Source organism: Buteo buteo, chromosome 23 (genome assembly GCF_964188355.1).
Source record: "Buteo buteo chromosome 23, bButBut1.hap1.1, whole genome shotgun sequence".
NCBI classification, from domain to species: domain Eukaryota; kingdom Metazoa; phylum Chordata; class Aves; order Accipitriformes; family Accipitridae; genus Buteo; species Buteo buteo.
In genome coordinates this window covers 5,103,551-5,119,027 of record NC_134193.1, presented here as the reverse complement: position 1 = coordinate 5,119,027, position 15,477 = coordinate 5,103,551, and the positions used below count along the sequence as shown (strand labels likewise).

The window sequence follows — 15,477 nt, the reverse complement described above, 5'->3', positions numbered from 1 at the left end:
AGCGACTTCGCCTCCGGCTCCAGCATCCCTCGCCGGGGCTCTCGGGTGGGTGGTGGGAGGGATGCGGCACCAGAGCGGGGGGACACGTGGGGGACGTCGAGCACACGCTGCTTCGCAGGCAGCGGTGGGTGCGGGGACTTGACAGCAACGAAGCCGGTGCTGAACCAAAGATCTACTGAATTTGCAAATCCTGGTCCTGGCCCTGCATGGTTCGGAGCCCTCGCTCGGCTCTTCCCCCTCCAAGTTATAAATCACATCGCGACGCTTCGAGTCGACAGTCTCAAGGTGAGAGCTGCTGGGTCCCAGCACCCCGGGCACCCACCCTGACATACAGGTGGGAACCAGCACCCAAACAGTACAGACCATCCATCAGCCCCTATCTCCTTCCCCTAAAAACATCCAAAATGTGAAGCTTCTATCAGACATCACATCATTGACATTTTCCCAGCCTTTTGCCAGAAATCTCACTTTTTGGGGGGGTTTATTTTCTATTTCTTTTTCCTCCTGCGCCCTCAAATTCAAGACAATGAACAACGTCTGCGCGGCACTGAACACAATACTGTGCCTTTCCCACTTGCACATGTATACTTTTTTTTTTCTATCTTTTTTTTCCATTCTGTAACTTCAAAACTTCTCTAACTTTGGAAAGATTACACAGCAGCAAAAGTACAAAAGAAAACATTATAAATTTGCCACTCTGTAATTTTTCCAAAGCTGGAGACATTCTGAAAGGTTACAGGATTATAAAAAAAAAGGAAAAAAAAGGGGAAAAAAATGTGTGTGTGTGTGGGAAGAGTGAATAAATACCCTCCTCGGCACCCCAGGAGCCATCCCAAGATTGGCAAAGATCCTAATTTCAGAATGCTGAAATTTTGGCTCCTAAGAAGTATCCTTCAGAAATGATGTAGTGAATTAAAAAAAAAAACCCTCTGAAAAACTAAATTTTTGCATTTTTGTCAACGCAAGCAGCATTTTCCCACGAAAGGGAAGGTTTGCTGTTGGGACAGCCCGCTTTTCCTGCAATGAGAATTTTCTCCATCCAAAAACATGCCCGTGGCTGCGCTGCAGGTGCTCCCAGCCGCCGCCAAGGCGCGAGGGATTTCATTTTCAAACCAAGCAAAGAGAAGACTTAAAAAAAAAAAATCCTTATTGATGTTCCCGTCCCTATTTTCTCTTGCAAAATCCTTGCTGGAGTGTGCCCTGCTCACCCCCCTGCTCGGGGGGATCTTTTGAATTCCAGGTCCCAAATCCAGGTGGGTTTTTGGGGGGGGGGTTGCCAGTCAGGACCCCCTGCAGACCTGCACAAATAATCAAAGATGCCCTTTTTCACCCAAAGCTGCCTGAAATGGGCACAAACCGGACGGCGCAGATGGGCGCATCGTGCCCCAAATCCTCAGAACCAAGGGATTTTGCATCAGGCAGGGAATATAATTTTGATGAAGATGCCAAGTCCCATCGGGGACCCAAGGTCTCACCCATGTCCGGCAGCGCCCGCTCCCTGCCCAGCCCCACCTCCCCATCCCGCCACACTTTGGGGCTAATTAGGGCCCGTCAAAGGGCAAGAGCATCCTCGGCATCGCCGCCACGCCATGCCGGGGGGTTTGCGGCGAAGGGCAGGAGGCTGCGGCACTCACCCCGCGCCTCGGGCGATGTTTTTTATTCCGTTGTGGGTGGGATTTTCCAGCGCTGGCTGTTGGGCCCCGTTCCGCTCCAGCTGCAGCTTTATTCTCCATTTCAAAGGCAGCAGAGGCAGACAGTTTCAACGCCACTGCCATTTCGAGCGTGCCAAAAGCGGGGGGACCGCCAACCCCCCGGGACCGGCATGCACCCACCGGGGAGGTGAAGGGCTTTGACCGAGGCCGGTGGGGGACGCGGTGGCGGAGCCCACAGGCACCCGGGTCCCATGCTTGTACCCTGCCCTGTGGCGTCACGCCGCCGGCAATATGCGACAGCGAGTGGGGGAATAAAGCAACAGCTTGTATATTTTTAGAGCCTGGATTGAGGCTCTTTCCTTACTTCCTTATTTTGTTTAAAAAAAAATAATAGATGATAAAAGATGGTTTTATCCATAGGCTCAAAGTCCCAATACAGTTGAGGAGGGGGCCGAGACAGGGCAGCAAAAACACACCAGAAAACTCCTAAACAAACAAAACCACCATCCTTTTTCTCTCTTCTGCAAGCGCTTCAGCTTTTTCTTTCAAATTAATTTTATTCTTTATTTTTATATAGGCATATATATTAACAGCCTGTCTGTATAGGGATGTGTGTGTAGCTGTTGGCAGGCACATGGAGTTTCCACTCGGCCTTAATGCCAAATTAAAGCTTTATAACTTCAGTAGCTCTTTTTACCAGGGTATTAATAACCACCTCAGACACTGTGGTGCAGTTTATTAATCATTTGTTCACCCAGGGAGCTCACAAGGGCGACTCGTGCTGCGCCGTGGCAGGATGGGCACGGGGCACGGCTGCGGGCGGTGATATCCCACCGGGAGGGGATGGGGGCCGGGGGCTGGCGAGAGGGGCGGAAGGTGTTCTGTGGGGTGGCTTTTTGCAAATTGGCCAAAGATGCATCATCCGAGCTCGAGATCCTAACTCAGGTGCTCGGCGTCGGCTTATTGCCGTGCCGGGGATGCCGTGCCAGGGATGCCGTGCCAGCGGGTACCCGCTCTTGGGTTGGGTCAGAGGGGATGTCTGCAACTCCGCATCCCACTGCAGGAGCCCAGTGCCCCACACATCCACCCAGCTCTCCCAAAAGCAGGTGGGACCCGGTAGCTGCAGCCACAGCGCTTGGCCCTGCTGAATGATGAAGCACAGATGAAGGACAAGGAACCACAAGTTGCAGCGAGGATCTGGGGGTGTTTCCAGCCTGGTGACCCCATTGCCCCATGGCCAGACCCTGCTCTGCACTCCTCACCCTGGGTTTTGCTTCTCTAAAGCTGGCAGCACCCCAAAAGGGGCTTTTTTTCCCCCCATCAATGCTTCCCACTCCCATGGGGTAGACACAGGTTGAGCTTTCCATCCCCTGCACCAGCCCGGGTCATCCTGATGGATCCCAGATCCACCACCAGATTCGTCATCCCCTGGGATGGAAACGCTCCCTCCATCCCCATCCCACCTCCTTGTGCCAACACCAGTCGCTTCGGCTCAATTCGGCCGCGATTTCTCCAAGGAGGGTTTGATACTCCATGTCAAGGGCGTGTTCATCTCCCCAGGGAATTGTCATTGCTGTTGTTCCTTTGGCTTATCAGGCCAACCAAGCCTTGCCTTAAAAAAAAAGTGTTTGTTTGGTTTTGGCTTCGGGAGCAACAATCACAAGAGCTCCAGTGGGGAAGACGGCCTCGCCGAAATGCGGCTGGCCGGGCTTCCTCCAGCGCCGCAAGACAGAGCAAACTTTATTTGCCATCCCAGGCTTCTCCTAAAGCCTCTCGGGGGACTTATAATTTTGAAAGTGAAGGTTAAGGTTATTCATGCATATTTTTTTCCTAAATGGATTACTCCGGTGTGACCATCTGCAAAGGAAAAATCTATATAAAAATAAAATAAAAAAAAAACCAGCTCCTGAGCAGTTTGGAGACAGCAATACATCTCCGCACTGGAAGACTCAAGGTGTCTGAATATTTATACTCCCGTTGGCAGTTACAAAAAAACTCTTCTTCCCTCCTTCCTACCCCCCCCTCCCCTTTTTAATCTCGGTACAGGCATGTTAGACGCCCTCAGTCAAAGATCTCCTTTGAACTGCTGTATGTTGAAATGTTTACAGTTTTACATTTCATATTTCAGAGGGGTGGAGGGGACAGGCACAACAGTCGCACACTGTGAATGCATGAGAGGGAGGAAAGCAGAGGCCAAGGGGGAGGAGGTTCGGCGGAGATGGGAGGGGAATCAAACAGCATCTCCACGCTGCAATTGGAAAATTTTAGACTCCTAAAAAAAATTATAAAAAAATAAAAAAATAACCCCTGGCGGCATAGGCTCTGCAGGTGCATCCCCATCGAACCCAGCCCCTAGCACGGGATGTGGCTCCGTCCCTGGGCGGCTGCACGGCACCAGCCAAAAGGGCTGGTTTTACCCACAGGTGACCATCGAGCTGGGCTGGGGCCGTGGGCCCACTCAGGACCCCAGGCTGGGTGGGTGGCCAGGGCTATGGGAGTGCCAGGGGCTGCAAACTGAGGTGCTGGGGTCCCCCAGGGAGATGCTGCATCTCCCTGCCAGCCCCGTTCCCCAGGCACCATCCGAGGAGACGTGCAATTTGGTTGCAGGAAAAAGTGGTGAATCCAGGAAAAAGTGGTGAATCCTGCGACACGGCTCCCATTATGGGGGTGCTGCCAGAGGAGCGTGGCAAGGCTGGATCTGGGCGCTGACTGGTACAAGAGGAGGGTGCAAATCTGCCAGCCCCTGGGCTCCATCCTCCCCAGGGCACAGGGAGGGACCGATGCCGGCTGACGATGGGCAAGGGCACTGCTCCGCTGAGAGCGGGAGCTCAGGACAGGCTCTTCTGCCTGACAGGCTGTGAGATGAGCTGATGGATAACAGGATGGGACTAGGGGTGGCATTACCTGTCCAAAAAACAGGGGAGCTGTGGGTATGGCAGCAGCTTGGGGCTGTTCGGGCAGCTTGGCATAGGGAGCGGGGGGAGACGTCATCCCAGCTGAGTGCGTGTTGGGACCCTCCCCAGGGTTATTTGGATTTATATTGTCAGTTCTCCTCTTGAAAGCTTTCCTAGCCCTAAGCTGACCCAATAAACCCTGCAGACAGCCAGGTCCTCTGGCAGACACCCTCCAGGCCCGGCGGACGGCTCTGTAAATCCTTCCTTCCCTACAGACTAAACTTTCCAGGGTAATTCAGCGGGAGAAATGACCCAGCAAGCCCTACCCATGGCGCGATGTTATCACAGCAAAACAAGCCCATCCGATGGGAGAGGAGCCGTCCCCAGCCCGTGGCAGTCACCTGGCAAGGGTGGCTGTCCCCTGAAAGGGCAAAGGCTTCGGTGAGGGTGGAGGGGTGATGTGTACCCCATCCTTGGGCCACCACCCTGCAGATGCAGGGGATGCCTGATGCTTTTCGGAAGTATCCTACTAAAACATGCCCCAGGCGCACAGGTTGGCTTCGAAGGGCTCAACGATGCTTGTGCATGCAGCAAAACAGGCGGTAGCGGGTTCCTAGGAAAAGCACAAGTTTTATCTGCCGTCGGTGATGCCGGGTCCGAGAGTTCAGCCTCATCCAAAAAGGACCATGTCCACGCCTGCCCAGAGCCCTCGCAACCCCATGGGCATCATCCTTCACCCCTCTGTGGCCGCTTCCCCCTCCCCAGCCCGCAGAACCCCCCAGCAACAGCTTGGGGGATTAAATCTCCACTGCAAGCCCCCCCCGGCTGCAGAGCGGCTGGACTCCCTGGGTCTGCTCGGTGCCTTCGCCGGGGGCCAAGGAGGAGCCAGCTCCATCCCGGGTGTACGGCGGGCGATTTACCCCGGCGCAGGATTGAGCTCACCTCTCTCCACCCCCACTCCACCCCTCTACTTCCCCGAAGGGATCTGTCAAGTCTCTGCACGATGGAATTTTACTTTGCTATTTTAATGCAATTCTGGCTCAGGCTTAAATGGAACTGGAAACCAAAAGGCCTTAATAAATAAATATTATGATAAGAAATGAAAGCAATGCATACACTCAAGATAATTTGAGGGGGGATAAAAACCTAAGCATTCCTTTCTAAGCCTAAATCATAAAGCTTTACGTGAAGCTGGACGCCTTCTTACCAAACCTTTGCCCTGGAAAATCTCCTCTGTGCTTGCCCAGACTGCCCTCCTGAAAAGTCGCCTATTGTTTTAAAAACACTTTAAGCCAGATAAGACAATAGCCTTGAAATTCCTTCTAACTTTGTCGGTGACAGTGCTCGGGGCGACCATGTGCGTGGCTGAAATATGCCTATTACTAATGCCTACAAGAGATCTTTAATTATATCCTGCGCTCCTATATTTCATTCACACTCTATTTAATCTCGCTGTACGCATAAACACGCAGCTACTACAATAGCAAGAGCCAAAGCTGGTTTTGATAAATCTTACATACTGTTAAGGGCTATGGAAAAAAAAAAAAAGAAAACCCAACAGATTGTATAGATAGTGGTGAATTAAGGAGAAAAAACCCCTTCGAGACAGCCAACAGGATCATGCACATAGGGCTGTGTGTGTTTGTGTGTGCGCGCGCGCACTCCTGCGCGTGTGTGTAGAGAAAAATCCGAGCTAAATATAGAGGTGCTATAGAAAAACTAAGGTATAGATAGCCCATACATAAAGCTACATGTGTACGTTTGTGAACGAGAACCTCTGGCTCAATACGGGAGTGGTGAAACAGAAAAGCCTGAAGTTGATAACGACGGGACATACCTCTCTTTTCTAGAGATAGGGAAAGAGCTCCAGTATTTTTCAGGCTTTGCTGTGTTCAGCTACCCGAAGTTTTGTGCAGCCCACACCCCTATAGCACAACATTTGAGATTCAACCCCCGCCTATGTAAAACACACAAACGCAGATACAACCTCCCAGCATTACAGATACCCACTCCACCGTCCCTTCCCTCCAACCCAGCCCGAAACAAGCCCTCCTCGCCCGCACCGCCGTGGGTATTATCCCCATCTCACAGACACTGCAACCCCAAAACCAGAAAAGCCCCCCAAGCCCCTCCAAACAGCAACATTTTCCCTGTGATGGGTGCAGACTTGCTCGCACCCCCTCATTTTCTGCCTCTGCACCCCCTGCCTTGAGATAAAGAGTCCGAACCAAAAATAATAAAGTGTAAGAAATGCAACTTATTGAAGAGTTTACAAAAAACCAACCCCAATCAAAGGGAGCAGTCAAGAATATCTGCAAGCAACATTTAAAATCCCCTCCACTATTTTTTGTTATTGCTGCTAATTTCTCCAGCCTGCATATAAAATCCCAGATCTAAAGACGAGGTCCGGCTGCCTAATACACACATCAAACAGCAAACCTTCGAGCTGGGAAGATTTTCTCTTACCTTGACTGGCTTTATTTGCCAGCGTGTTTCCAGAGTGGAGGAGAAAGAAAAGGATGGAAAATCCAGCAATCTGCAAAGCTCCCATTGCAATCCCAGTCTGCATGGAGGAGTGGGGGCAAGAAGGGGGGATTTCTAGTGCTTTAAAGGAAACAAGAGGCTGAGCATGCGAAGGGAAATCAAGAGGAGGAAGGGGCTCTCTTCTTGCCGTGTGTGAGACAGAGGGAGGGAAGGGAACTGAACTGATGGAAAAAGCTGCTCTGGGTTCAGTTTGGGGCTCTTGGTGTTGCTAAAGAGGAGAGAGTGAGGGAAGGAGACCCAGGGCAGTTGGAGGAAAGTGGACTCTATCGCCCTCTCTCTGGCGGCTGCTCTGATCCCTTCTCCTTCTTTTTTTTTTTTTTTTTTTTTTTCCCCTTAAATTATCCCAGCCAATTCCAGTTTTGCAAGAGAGCAGCAGCAGCAGGAGCAGTAGCGCTGGAGGGGGGAAGCAGGCGCCTTGCCCTGGTGCTGGGGACCTGAGAAAGGGGAGTGGAAAGGAGAGCCCCATCCAAGCAACGCCCTTTTTCTCCCAGCCTTTCTTTCTTTCTATTTGGCTTTGGTTACTCCTTCCCGGCTCCCCCCCTCGCACCCCCAAGGCTGGGCTTTGCCTGCAGGAATTTACAGTCTGCGCTGGAGGAGAAGGGCCAGTAGCCATGGAGACTGCTTCCCTGGGAGCAGGGAGGTCAGGCGGAGACCATGGGCGATCAATGCATCAATGCAAAGCCCCCCGCAACCCCCAGACCCACCCCGCACCTCACAGCCCCTCGGCCAGCCGAGGGCTTGGGGTGGTGGCAAGGGGAGGGGGGGGAGCAGGGGGAGGCGTATGGCATGGGAAAAGGCAATGGGTGGAAAAGAAAAGGGGAAGGAAAAATATACATATATATAGCTAAGGAAAAAAAAAAAAAAAAGAGTTTGTAGATGGCACGACCTGGCTGGGCTTGGCGGCTGCAGGAGCGTCTTGGGGTGCTGGGCCCATGGAAAGCGGGACTGGAGAGCAGCTCTGCTGTTTGCAAGGGAGAGGTGGGGAAGGGGGGACTGGAAATAAGGGGGGGGGAAGACCTTTCTGAAATATTCAGGGTTTTTTTGTTTGCTTGTGGGAGCCTCTTGCAGCCTGGCCCAATGCAGCCAGCATCCCAGGGGTGCAGGGGGACCCTCTGCTACACCCTGTGACAGTCCCTGCACTGGGAGCTGCTGGCGCCATCTCTCTTCCAGGCTGTTTCTGCTCCCTGAGTCAGGGGAGGCATTGCCAGCCAGGAAACTGCAGCGGGAGAAAAGGCTGGGAGCCAGGATTGGGACCGGGAGGAAGATGTGCAGTCATCCCACCTGTCCAGGGACGTGGGGTCCCACAGCCTCAATGGTCACCCTGCCCACAGGATCATCCTGCCCACGGGGTCCTCCCAGCCCACCGTGCTGCCCCTGCAGCCTCTCGTATCCCCTTTTGTCCTATTAACCCCTAAAGATACAATAAAGGGGGCTGGAGGTGATGTCCAGCTAAGCCAAGGCACCCGCTGCCATCACGCTGTGGGGAGGAGGGGAGGGACCGCAGTTGGACAGGAGGATGCTGAGGAGTCCATGGGTCTAGTTATGCTTTCCCTACAAAAACACATAACCCTTGGGCTGCCTTCATGGGACAGGGACCTTTCCTGATGGAGGAGTTTGCAAGAGCAGGTCTGTTTTAGACAGGACAGATGCAGTGTGGCTGGCCCAGGAGAGCAGCACGTGTGGAAACCAGGAGCTCATCCGTATGCTGGGTCTTTCCAAAGGCAGAGGCCAAGGGCAAGGCCCTCTCTCCTGGCCCTGCGGAGCTGTCCTGCACCCACGTAGCTCCGCTTGCTGCCAGCAGGTCACGCAGGCAAAGCGTCAGGGTCCTAAACCCATGTGGGAATCGACCCCTTCCAGGGAAGCAGGAGACCAGCATCAGCTGAAGGACAGATGCACAGGGCAGCTTCCAGCCCATCATAGCTAAAAGGGGTTTCTCCACAGGGACAACTGGCTCTGCCATAGCCCAGTTGGATAAGAAATCCAGCAGAAGAGCACTTGCACCAACATGACCAGCCCCAACAACTCACAGGACATCTTGCTAAGCTATATTGACTCAAACCAGTAATGCAAAACCATCCCTGGCCCAGCCATGCTCCAGGGCAGCCTGGGAAGGGGCAAAGGTGCAGAAATGATTACTAAAGCTGTAAAAGAATTTTATATATAAAAATATGAATGCAGAGGTGTCATCATTAGGATGTATCAGGAGAGGACCATGACCCACCAGCGAGAATGTGCTATCCCGCTTGACGCTGCCACTGGAGGAGGCTTCTGGCTCTCCTGCCAGCCCCAGTCTGTGCCAGGAGCTCTTGGGGATGAAGGCTGCTCCTCCTCATATGCGGTGCAGAGCGGGAAGAGGCTCTGGTCCTTGCAGCCCGTGTCCTGGGACAAGCTGAGAGCATCACTAGTGGGATGCCACCACCTTCCTGTGAGCATTGGCTTGGCAGCTGTGGCACCACTTTTCATTCCAGGCTGGGATTTGCCATGTCAACACAAGTCTCACTTATGGCTGTCGTAAGAGCACAGCCAAAATGGAAACTCTCCGCTTGCTTATGCCAGCAGATCCCTGTGCCCAGCCGCCGCACCTCGGAGCAGGACTTGCTCGCATCCCTTCCTGTGATCCTTTATCATTATAACCAGAGGAAAACTAAATAGTCCTTTTTTCTTTTTTTTCTCTAACCTGTCTTCTAAATCTGGAGACTGATCTCAAGGCATGAGGGACAAGACCTTCAGCAATGTTGATTTATAACTGAGCTGCTAAATTACAGGTTTACACATTAGTATAAACACCCATAAACCAGTCTTAAATACACAGTATTGTATGTAATCAAAATGCCAAAACACTGGGCAGTCATGTGACAGTACAGGGGGACGAGCAAGCTCCTCGCTCGTGCCTGGACCGCCTCAGCGAGGATGGGTGTCTGGCCAAGGGCTCCCAGTTAAACCAGTGCCTTGCACTGGGGGAGTGGATCTCGCATTTGAAGGCGAGTCCTTGGCCAATGGCAGCATCGCTCATGCCATGGGGAGCAAAGGGGCTGAGCCCCATGTCTCATTCCTCCAACTGGGTTGCAAAGCACCACGACAAGTAGCGGGTTTGGGCTGAGCTGCTGATGTTCAGAAACTCCCTAAAAATGTATATTATCCTGCTTTCTTCCAAAAGCATGCTGCCTGGTTGAGCAGAAGAAGGGCCGATGGAGGTCCCAGGGCTGCGCATGCCACAGTGTCCCTCCGAGCGCAGGGCCGTCCTCCTGCCCGATGCGCAGATGGGAAAGTCAAGCAGATGGAGATTCCCAAGATCACACAGGGAGTCTGGAGGAAGGGCCATGAATCACACTTAAATCGCCTGCAAGACAGCCCCACGCTTTGGCTGCGATGGCTCCTTACCAGCTCCTGCTGCCGCGGTGCAGGGATGGCATGGATCGTCCCTGGGAGCTCTCTCCAGAGTCCTTCAAAGGCTTTGGGACAACCCTGCCAGCCTGAGCCATGTGTGCACACATGTGTATGTGTGTGTGTGTGTGTTTCGGGCAGGGAAGGAGGTGGCAGGACTCTCCTCCCCGCTGCCTCCACTCCCCGTCGTGCACTTCTGGGCAAAATCCATTTGCTTTGGCTTCATGTAGGGCCAGAAGATTCGGTCCATTGTGCTGCGGCGCTGAAGAGCCGGCGAGGAATTGTCAACCATGCTGAAACGGTTACATGGGGAGTAATGAAAATTTACTGCACCCTGCTCCGGTCCCTAGCCAAGAAATAAAAGCAAAAGATCACAACAGGCGTTTTTTTAATTTGAGGCAAAATTAAAAAAAGAACGGATCCGCACTTAGAAAATAACAACCACATCCACAGATCAAAGCAGCTGTTCTCCTCTCATTCGGGGTTTTAAGAGGTTTCTGCAGCTACAGGGATGTTTACACAGGGAGAGAGATACATACATTGTGCTGTCTTGATGCTGCCTCTCCCCCCTTCATCTGGCAAAACATTCCCTGGGAGGCGATATGAGGTCATTCCTAGACCCTGCGTTGTTTTCCTCAAGCTGCAAGGCTTCGGGGCAAGAGGCAATTCATTTCCCATTAGCACACACACATTTGCACTTGGAACCCTCCCATGTACATTTTGCCGGGAGAGCTCCGGACGGATGGGGGACCAGCCCTCGCCAGCTTGTTATTGCGTTCCCAGAGGGAATTCCAGCAGCCGGGGCTGCCGGGAGGGTCAGCGGCTCCGGCAAAGCCACTGGGAAGGGACATGGAGCCGGGAGGCAGGCTGGCATCTTCTGCAGACCAGCATCTTCTGCAGACCAGCCGTAATGTTTTTGTCGCTTCCACCACTTTCATTACGAGAAGGGCTGAACGGCTCTGGGGAGCACTAATGGGCTGTAAAAAGCTTTTTCCCCTCTGCCTCCTTGGCTCGAGCCCAATTTGGAGTGGGAGTGAGCCCTGCTCCGGTGCTCGCGCAGGGACGGAGGTCGCGGGAACGCGCCGGGGCAGTCTCTCCCTTCACCTCTTGGCATCAGCATGTTGGTCCATCTGCTCCGTGGGCAGCGCCCACTTCGTCAAAGCGGACAAATTCTGGCTTGTGAGCCATCCTGCACTATCTGTGCAAGTGAAAAAAAACTTTGAAACTAGACCTCCCCATCTCTAGCATGAATTTAATGCCATATGCTACGAACGAGCCACATCTTCAGCAATGACCGTGCATATTTGCATGATGTTGGAGCCAAAAGGGGTTTCTGAGACTGCACAAGAAGTTGCTGAGAAGTAACAGGCAGAAGCAAAACTCCCGTAAAGGACCTTAGGGCTTGCAGAAGAAGCTATTGAATCAGGCAAGGATACTGGAGGAAGAAGAGGCCACAATGCTGTGAATCAGGAGATTTCCCTTTCCCTTTCGTCCATGAGGACCAGAGACACAATATTGCCAGTCCAGGGCAGGACCAGAGCTCTTTGCTGCATCCAGAGCACCCGGCAGTTGGGGTGATCAATGCTGCTACCGTACCCCAGCACTGCACGCTGGAAGGAGCTGGCTCGAGAAAACAGCAGCTGAGACATTTTGATGCCCTAGCGAGGGGTGTGGTCTACAACTTGGAACAGAATAGACTATTTTTAAAAACTGAGAGGAAAACACTGTATTCCCAGTAATACGCCAACGGCCCAGGCTTGAGCAACTCAGCCAGTCCCCTTCTCCAGCTCCCGGCTACATCACTCATTTCCCCAACCTACAATTTTATCAAGATGCCTCCAAGGTGGGTAAAAAAGCACCGAGTCCCACTAAATGACTGCCTGTCACCCTGTGACACCTTTTTTCCAGTGTCGCAGAGCTTCCCAAAACGTTGCGTGCGGAGAAAACCCTTGTTTGTAATTCCCAGTTTGCAGCAGGAGAAGGTGACACACGCTGAGGTGAGATGACTTACCCGGCGTCATCGGGAAGGTCGATGGCAGCGCCAGGAATAGCCCCGTTCCCAGCTAACCACTAACCACACTTATCCCAGAATAAGGGTCCCTTTTTCCAGCTGAATTTATAACAGCTTTCCAAGTGACATAAGTTCTTACAGAAATAGGCAGGCTTTTATTCCAGAATAATTACTGGGAAATCATACTGGAGCACGTATAATTACACCGGTGTCATTGCTGCTGATGAGTTGGACCCTGCGCCGCCGGCAGACTTGCTGCACACTCCGTACGGCTTTTATCTCATCCTGCTTTTCCACGAGCATGTGTACGTCAACTGGCAGTTTGTCAGGATGTGGGTGGAGAAGGAAAGGGCTTTGGGTAGAAAGGAAAGTGATATATCACTCTTTAAAGCTTTTAATCGTATTTCCCATAGAAGATACCCTGATAATAGCTCTTACAGCTACTGAAGTCAAAAGGAGTCTTTTGGGGTGTGCTGGATCACACCCCAGATGGATTCAGCAGTGCTCTGTGCATCTGCTTCAAGTTCATCCCAGTCATAGCTTTGGAGCAGGTGTTTTATTTTAAATACACTTTATGTCCCACACAGGTAAAATCAAGCTCAGAGTTCAGGCTGAGGCCTGAAACACATTTCTGACATAAGCTGTTGGAACACATCATACTTAATACACTTCAAAAATAAACTCAAAGCATTTATCAGGTGTTGATATGTCTATATATTCGGTGAGAGTGCTATCTGCCAAGAACAGGGCTGCCTGCTCTGCCTGCCGTTGATCCTGGGGCCAGCACGCCGTGAGAAGGCAAGGGTTAACTCGGCACCAGTGACACCACTTTAACTCCAGGACCCAGACGTGTGTTTAAAAGTAGCACTTCTCTCCTTAAAATAGTTTATGAATCTTACTCGGGGATAAATCCAACACCCCCGAGCAGAAGGAGACCTATTAATTCCTGAGTTTTTTCACACTGTAGTAAAGCAGCGATTTTATTTGCCCGCCTTGTGTAAGATGTCAGTCATTTTCCCACTTGCATTTCCATCTACAATTTAACAAGGCAGCAGTTTATTTCCAGAAGCCCCAGCCAGACCCCAGCCAACTGCGTCAATATTTTGTTGCTTACACAAATGCCACCATTAGAGTCAACACCGCGTTTTGGGGGAGGCTTTTTTCTCTCTTTTTTTTTTTTCAAAAAGGGTTCCTCCGGGATGATGTATGTATAGCTCTTAAAATACTAAGGGTAATATAAGCCTTTCAGAGCGGCTTACCTGGGTGCAGAGGCATTGCTTTAAAGCATGAAGCACACTACTCAAGGGCACTGACCTGACCAAAGGCATTTGCTAATTAATTCATTCTTCCAAGAGACTTAACTGCCTCTTGCCTTCGGAAACCAAGGCAAACCCGAGCCAAATCCAAAGCCTGTTGGAAAACACGGAGAGACCCTTATTGACTGCAGAAAACTTCAGAGGCGGGAGCTGGCTCCTGCTCAGCCGGTGCCAGCCACGGAGAGCCAACCCAGGGCAGCCATCCAATTGAAGCTGGCCGCTTCACTCTCTCCCTCACAGTTCCTCGGTGCCACTTTTGGGATAGAGGAGGGACACAGAGCCTGGCCGAGATGGGGGTCCCCCACCTGCCTCAGCCCCCTCCTACGATGCTGTTTTGGGGCATCTCTCCTATGCTGCAGCAGCAGCAGGGCATGGGCTTACCCTGGCTGTTGGCTTGTTTGATGGATGCTCCTGCAGTCCGCACCGTCCTGTTGTCTTTGGCACGCTCTCCCAAAAACCCTCAGAGGTTTTCTGGTCCAGCGTGAGCTCAGTGCGGCGGGTTCATCCCTCTGCCCCAGTCTCCTGAGCACGGGTCCCGAGCCACAGGGCTCTCGAGATGCCCCCAACCGCCTCGCTGCAACCTTGCTCACTGGCACCCCCAAAAGCTGGGTGTTTTAACCTCGCACATGGCTAAAAGGTCTGACAAAATCCCAAGCACAGCACAAGCAGGGGAACAAGGGGAACCCAAAGAACAAGGTTCCCCCAGCACCGCCAGCCAGGAATGCCCTGCAGGATCTCCTCCGTGATCCTGCACCAGACCAGTTTCGCACGAGAACAGAGCGGTCTTAGTGTGTCAACAAGCCCTAAACACCCGAGGGCAGCTGGAAGTGAGATGCCATTATTATTTTTTTTAATTTAAAACGAACTTCTTAACCTACAGGAAAGTAAACGTTCTTCTAGGATGGCCAAGAAAACCACGCTGGGATTTTCCAAATGGGTATGACTGACTGTTTATGAGCAGAGGCTTCCAAACGCAGAAATAAATGGCTTGCTCTCAGCAGGTTTTCCTTTCTATATTTACCCTCACCTGAAATGAACATTATTGCACACTGCAACATTTATTCCCTCTGATCAGGGGAGCGGGCGAAGAAGCTAACCAGCCGCAACACGTCAAATAAATTGTTAATCTGCTGTTTGCACTGGGGCAGGGGGAGGAGGGAGTCCCCTGTTTTTTGGGCAGCGCCCAGGTCCCGCTTACAACTTCCATTTCAGCTCGGCAGGAGCGCTTCACTTGCCTGCTGCCGCTTGTGGCTGGCGAGAGCTGGAGTCGGGTCCTTCGTGGAGCTGATCCATTGGTCCCCAGTGGGTCTCTGGCCCCCTCCCCATGGCACCTGAGCATCCTTGATCACAGGCAGCTGGTGGATAGGGTTGCTCTCCCCATTGCATGGGAGGAACCAAGCTCCAAGGTGTAAGGACCTGCCTGAGGCTGCACGAGAAGCCTTTTGCAGGGTAAGACAGTACACCCAGATCCCAGGTGAATGCACAAGCATGAGACAACCCTCTCCAAAGTGCTGGGCTTTGCGATCTTCTTCCATGAGTCCCAGTTTCCACACTGGGTGTTTCTCTGCCTGTTCAAGGTGGGAAGTCCTTACGGATGCAAAGGAGTGATCCCTTCCAGGGACAGGTCTCTGGCAGGCATGAACTGCCCTGCTGACATGCAAAATGGCCATAAACGA

General features: G+C 52.2%; 1 protein-coding gene across 2 annotated transcripts in view; it reads right to left on the bottom strand.

Moving 5' to 3' along the window:
- The window catches only part of SCUBE3 (signal peptide, CUB domain and EGF like domain containing 3), a 37,237-nt gene extending 29,865 nt beyond the window's left edge, over positions 1-7,372 (bottom strand). For both annotated transcript variants that reach the window (XM_075055346.1, XM_075055347.1), the window contains exon 1: positions 7,013-7,372. In XM_075055346.1, coding sequence (XP_074911447.1) covers positions 7,013-7,115 — 103 coding nt within the window. In that variant the 5' untranslated portion in view covers positions 7,116-7,372. The remainder of the gene's footprint in view (positions 1-7,012) is intronic.
- Between the last annotated feature and the right edge of the window lie 8,105 nt (positions 7,373-15,477).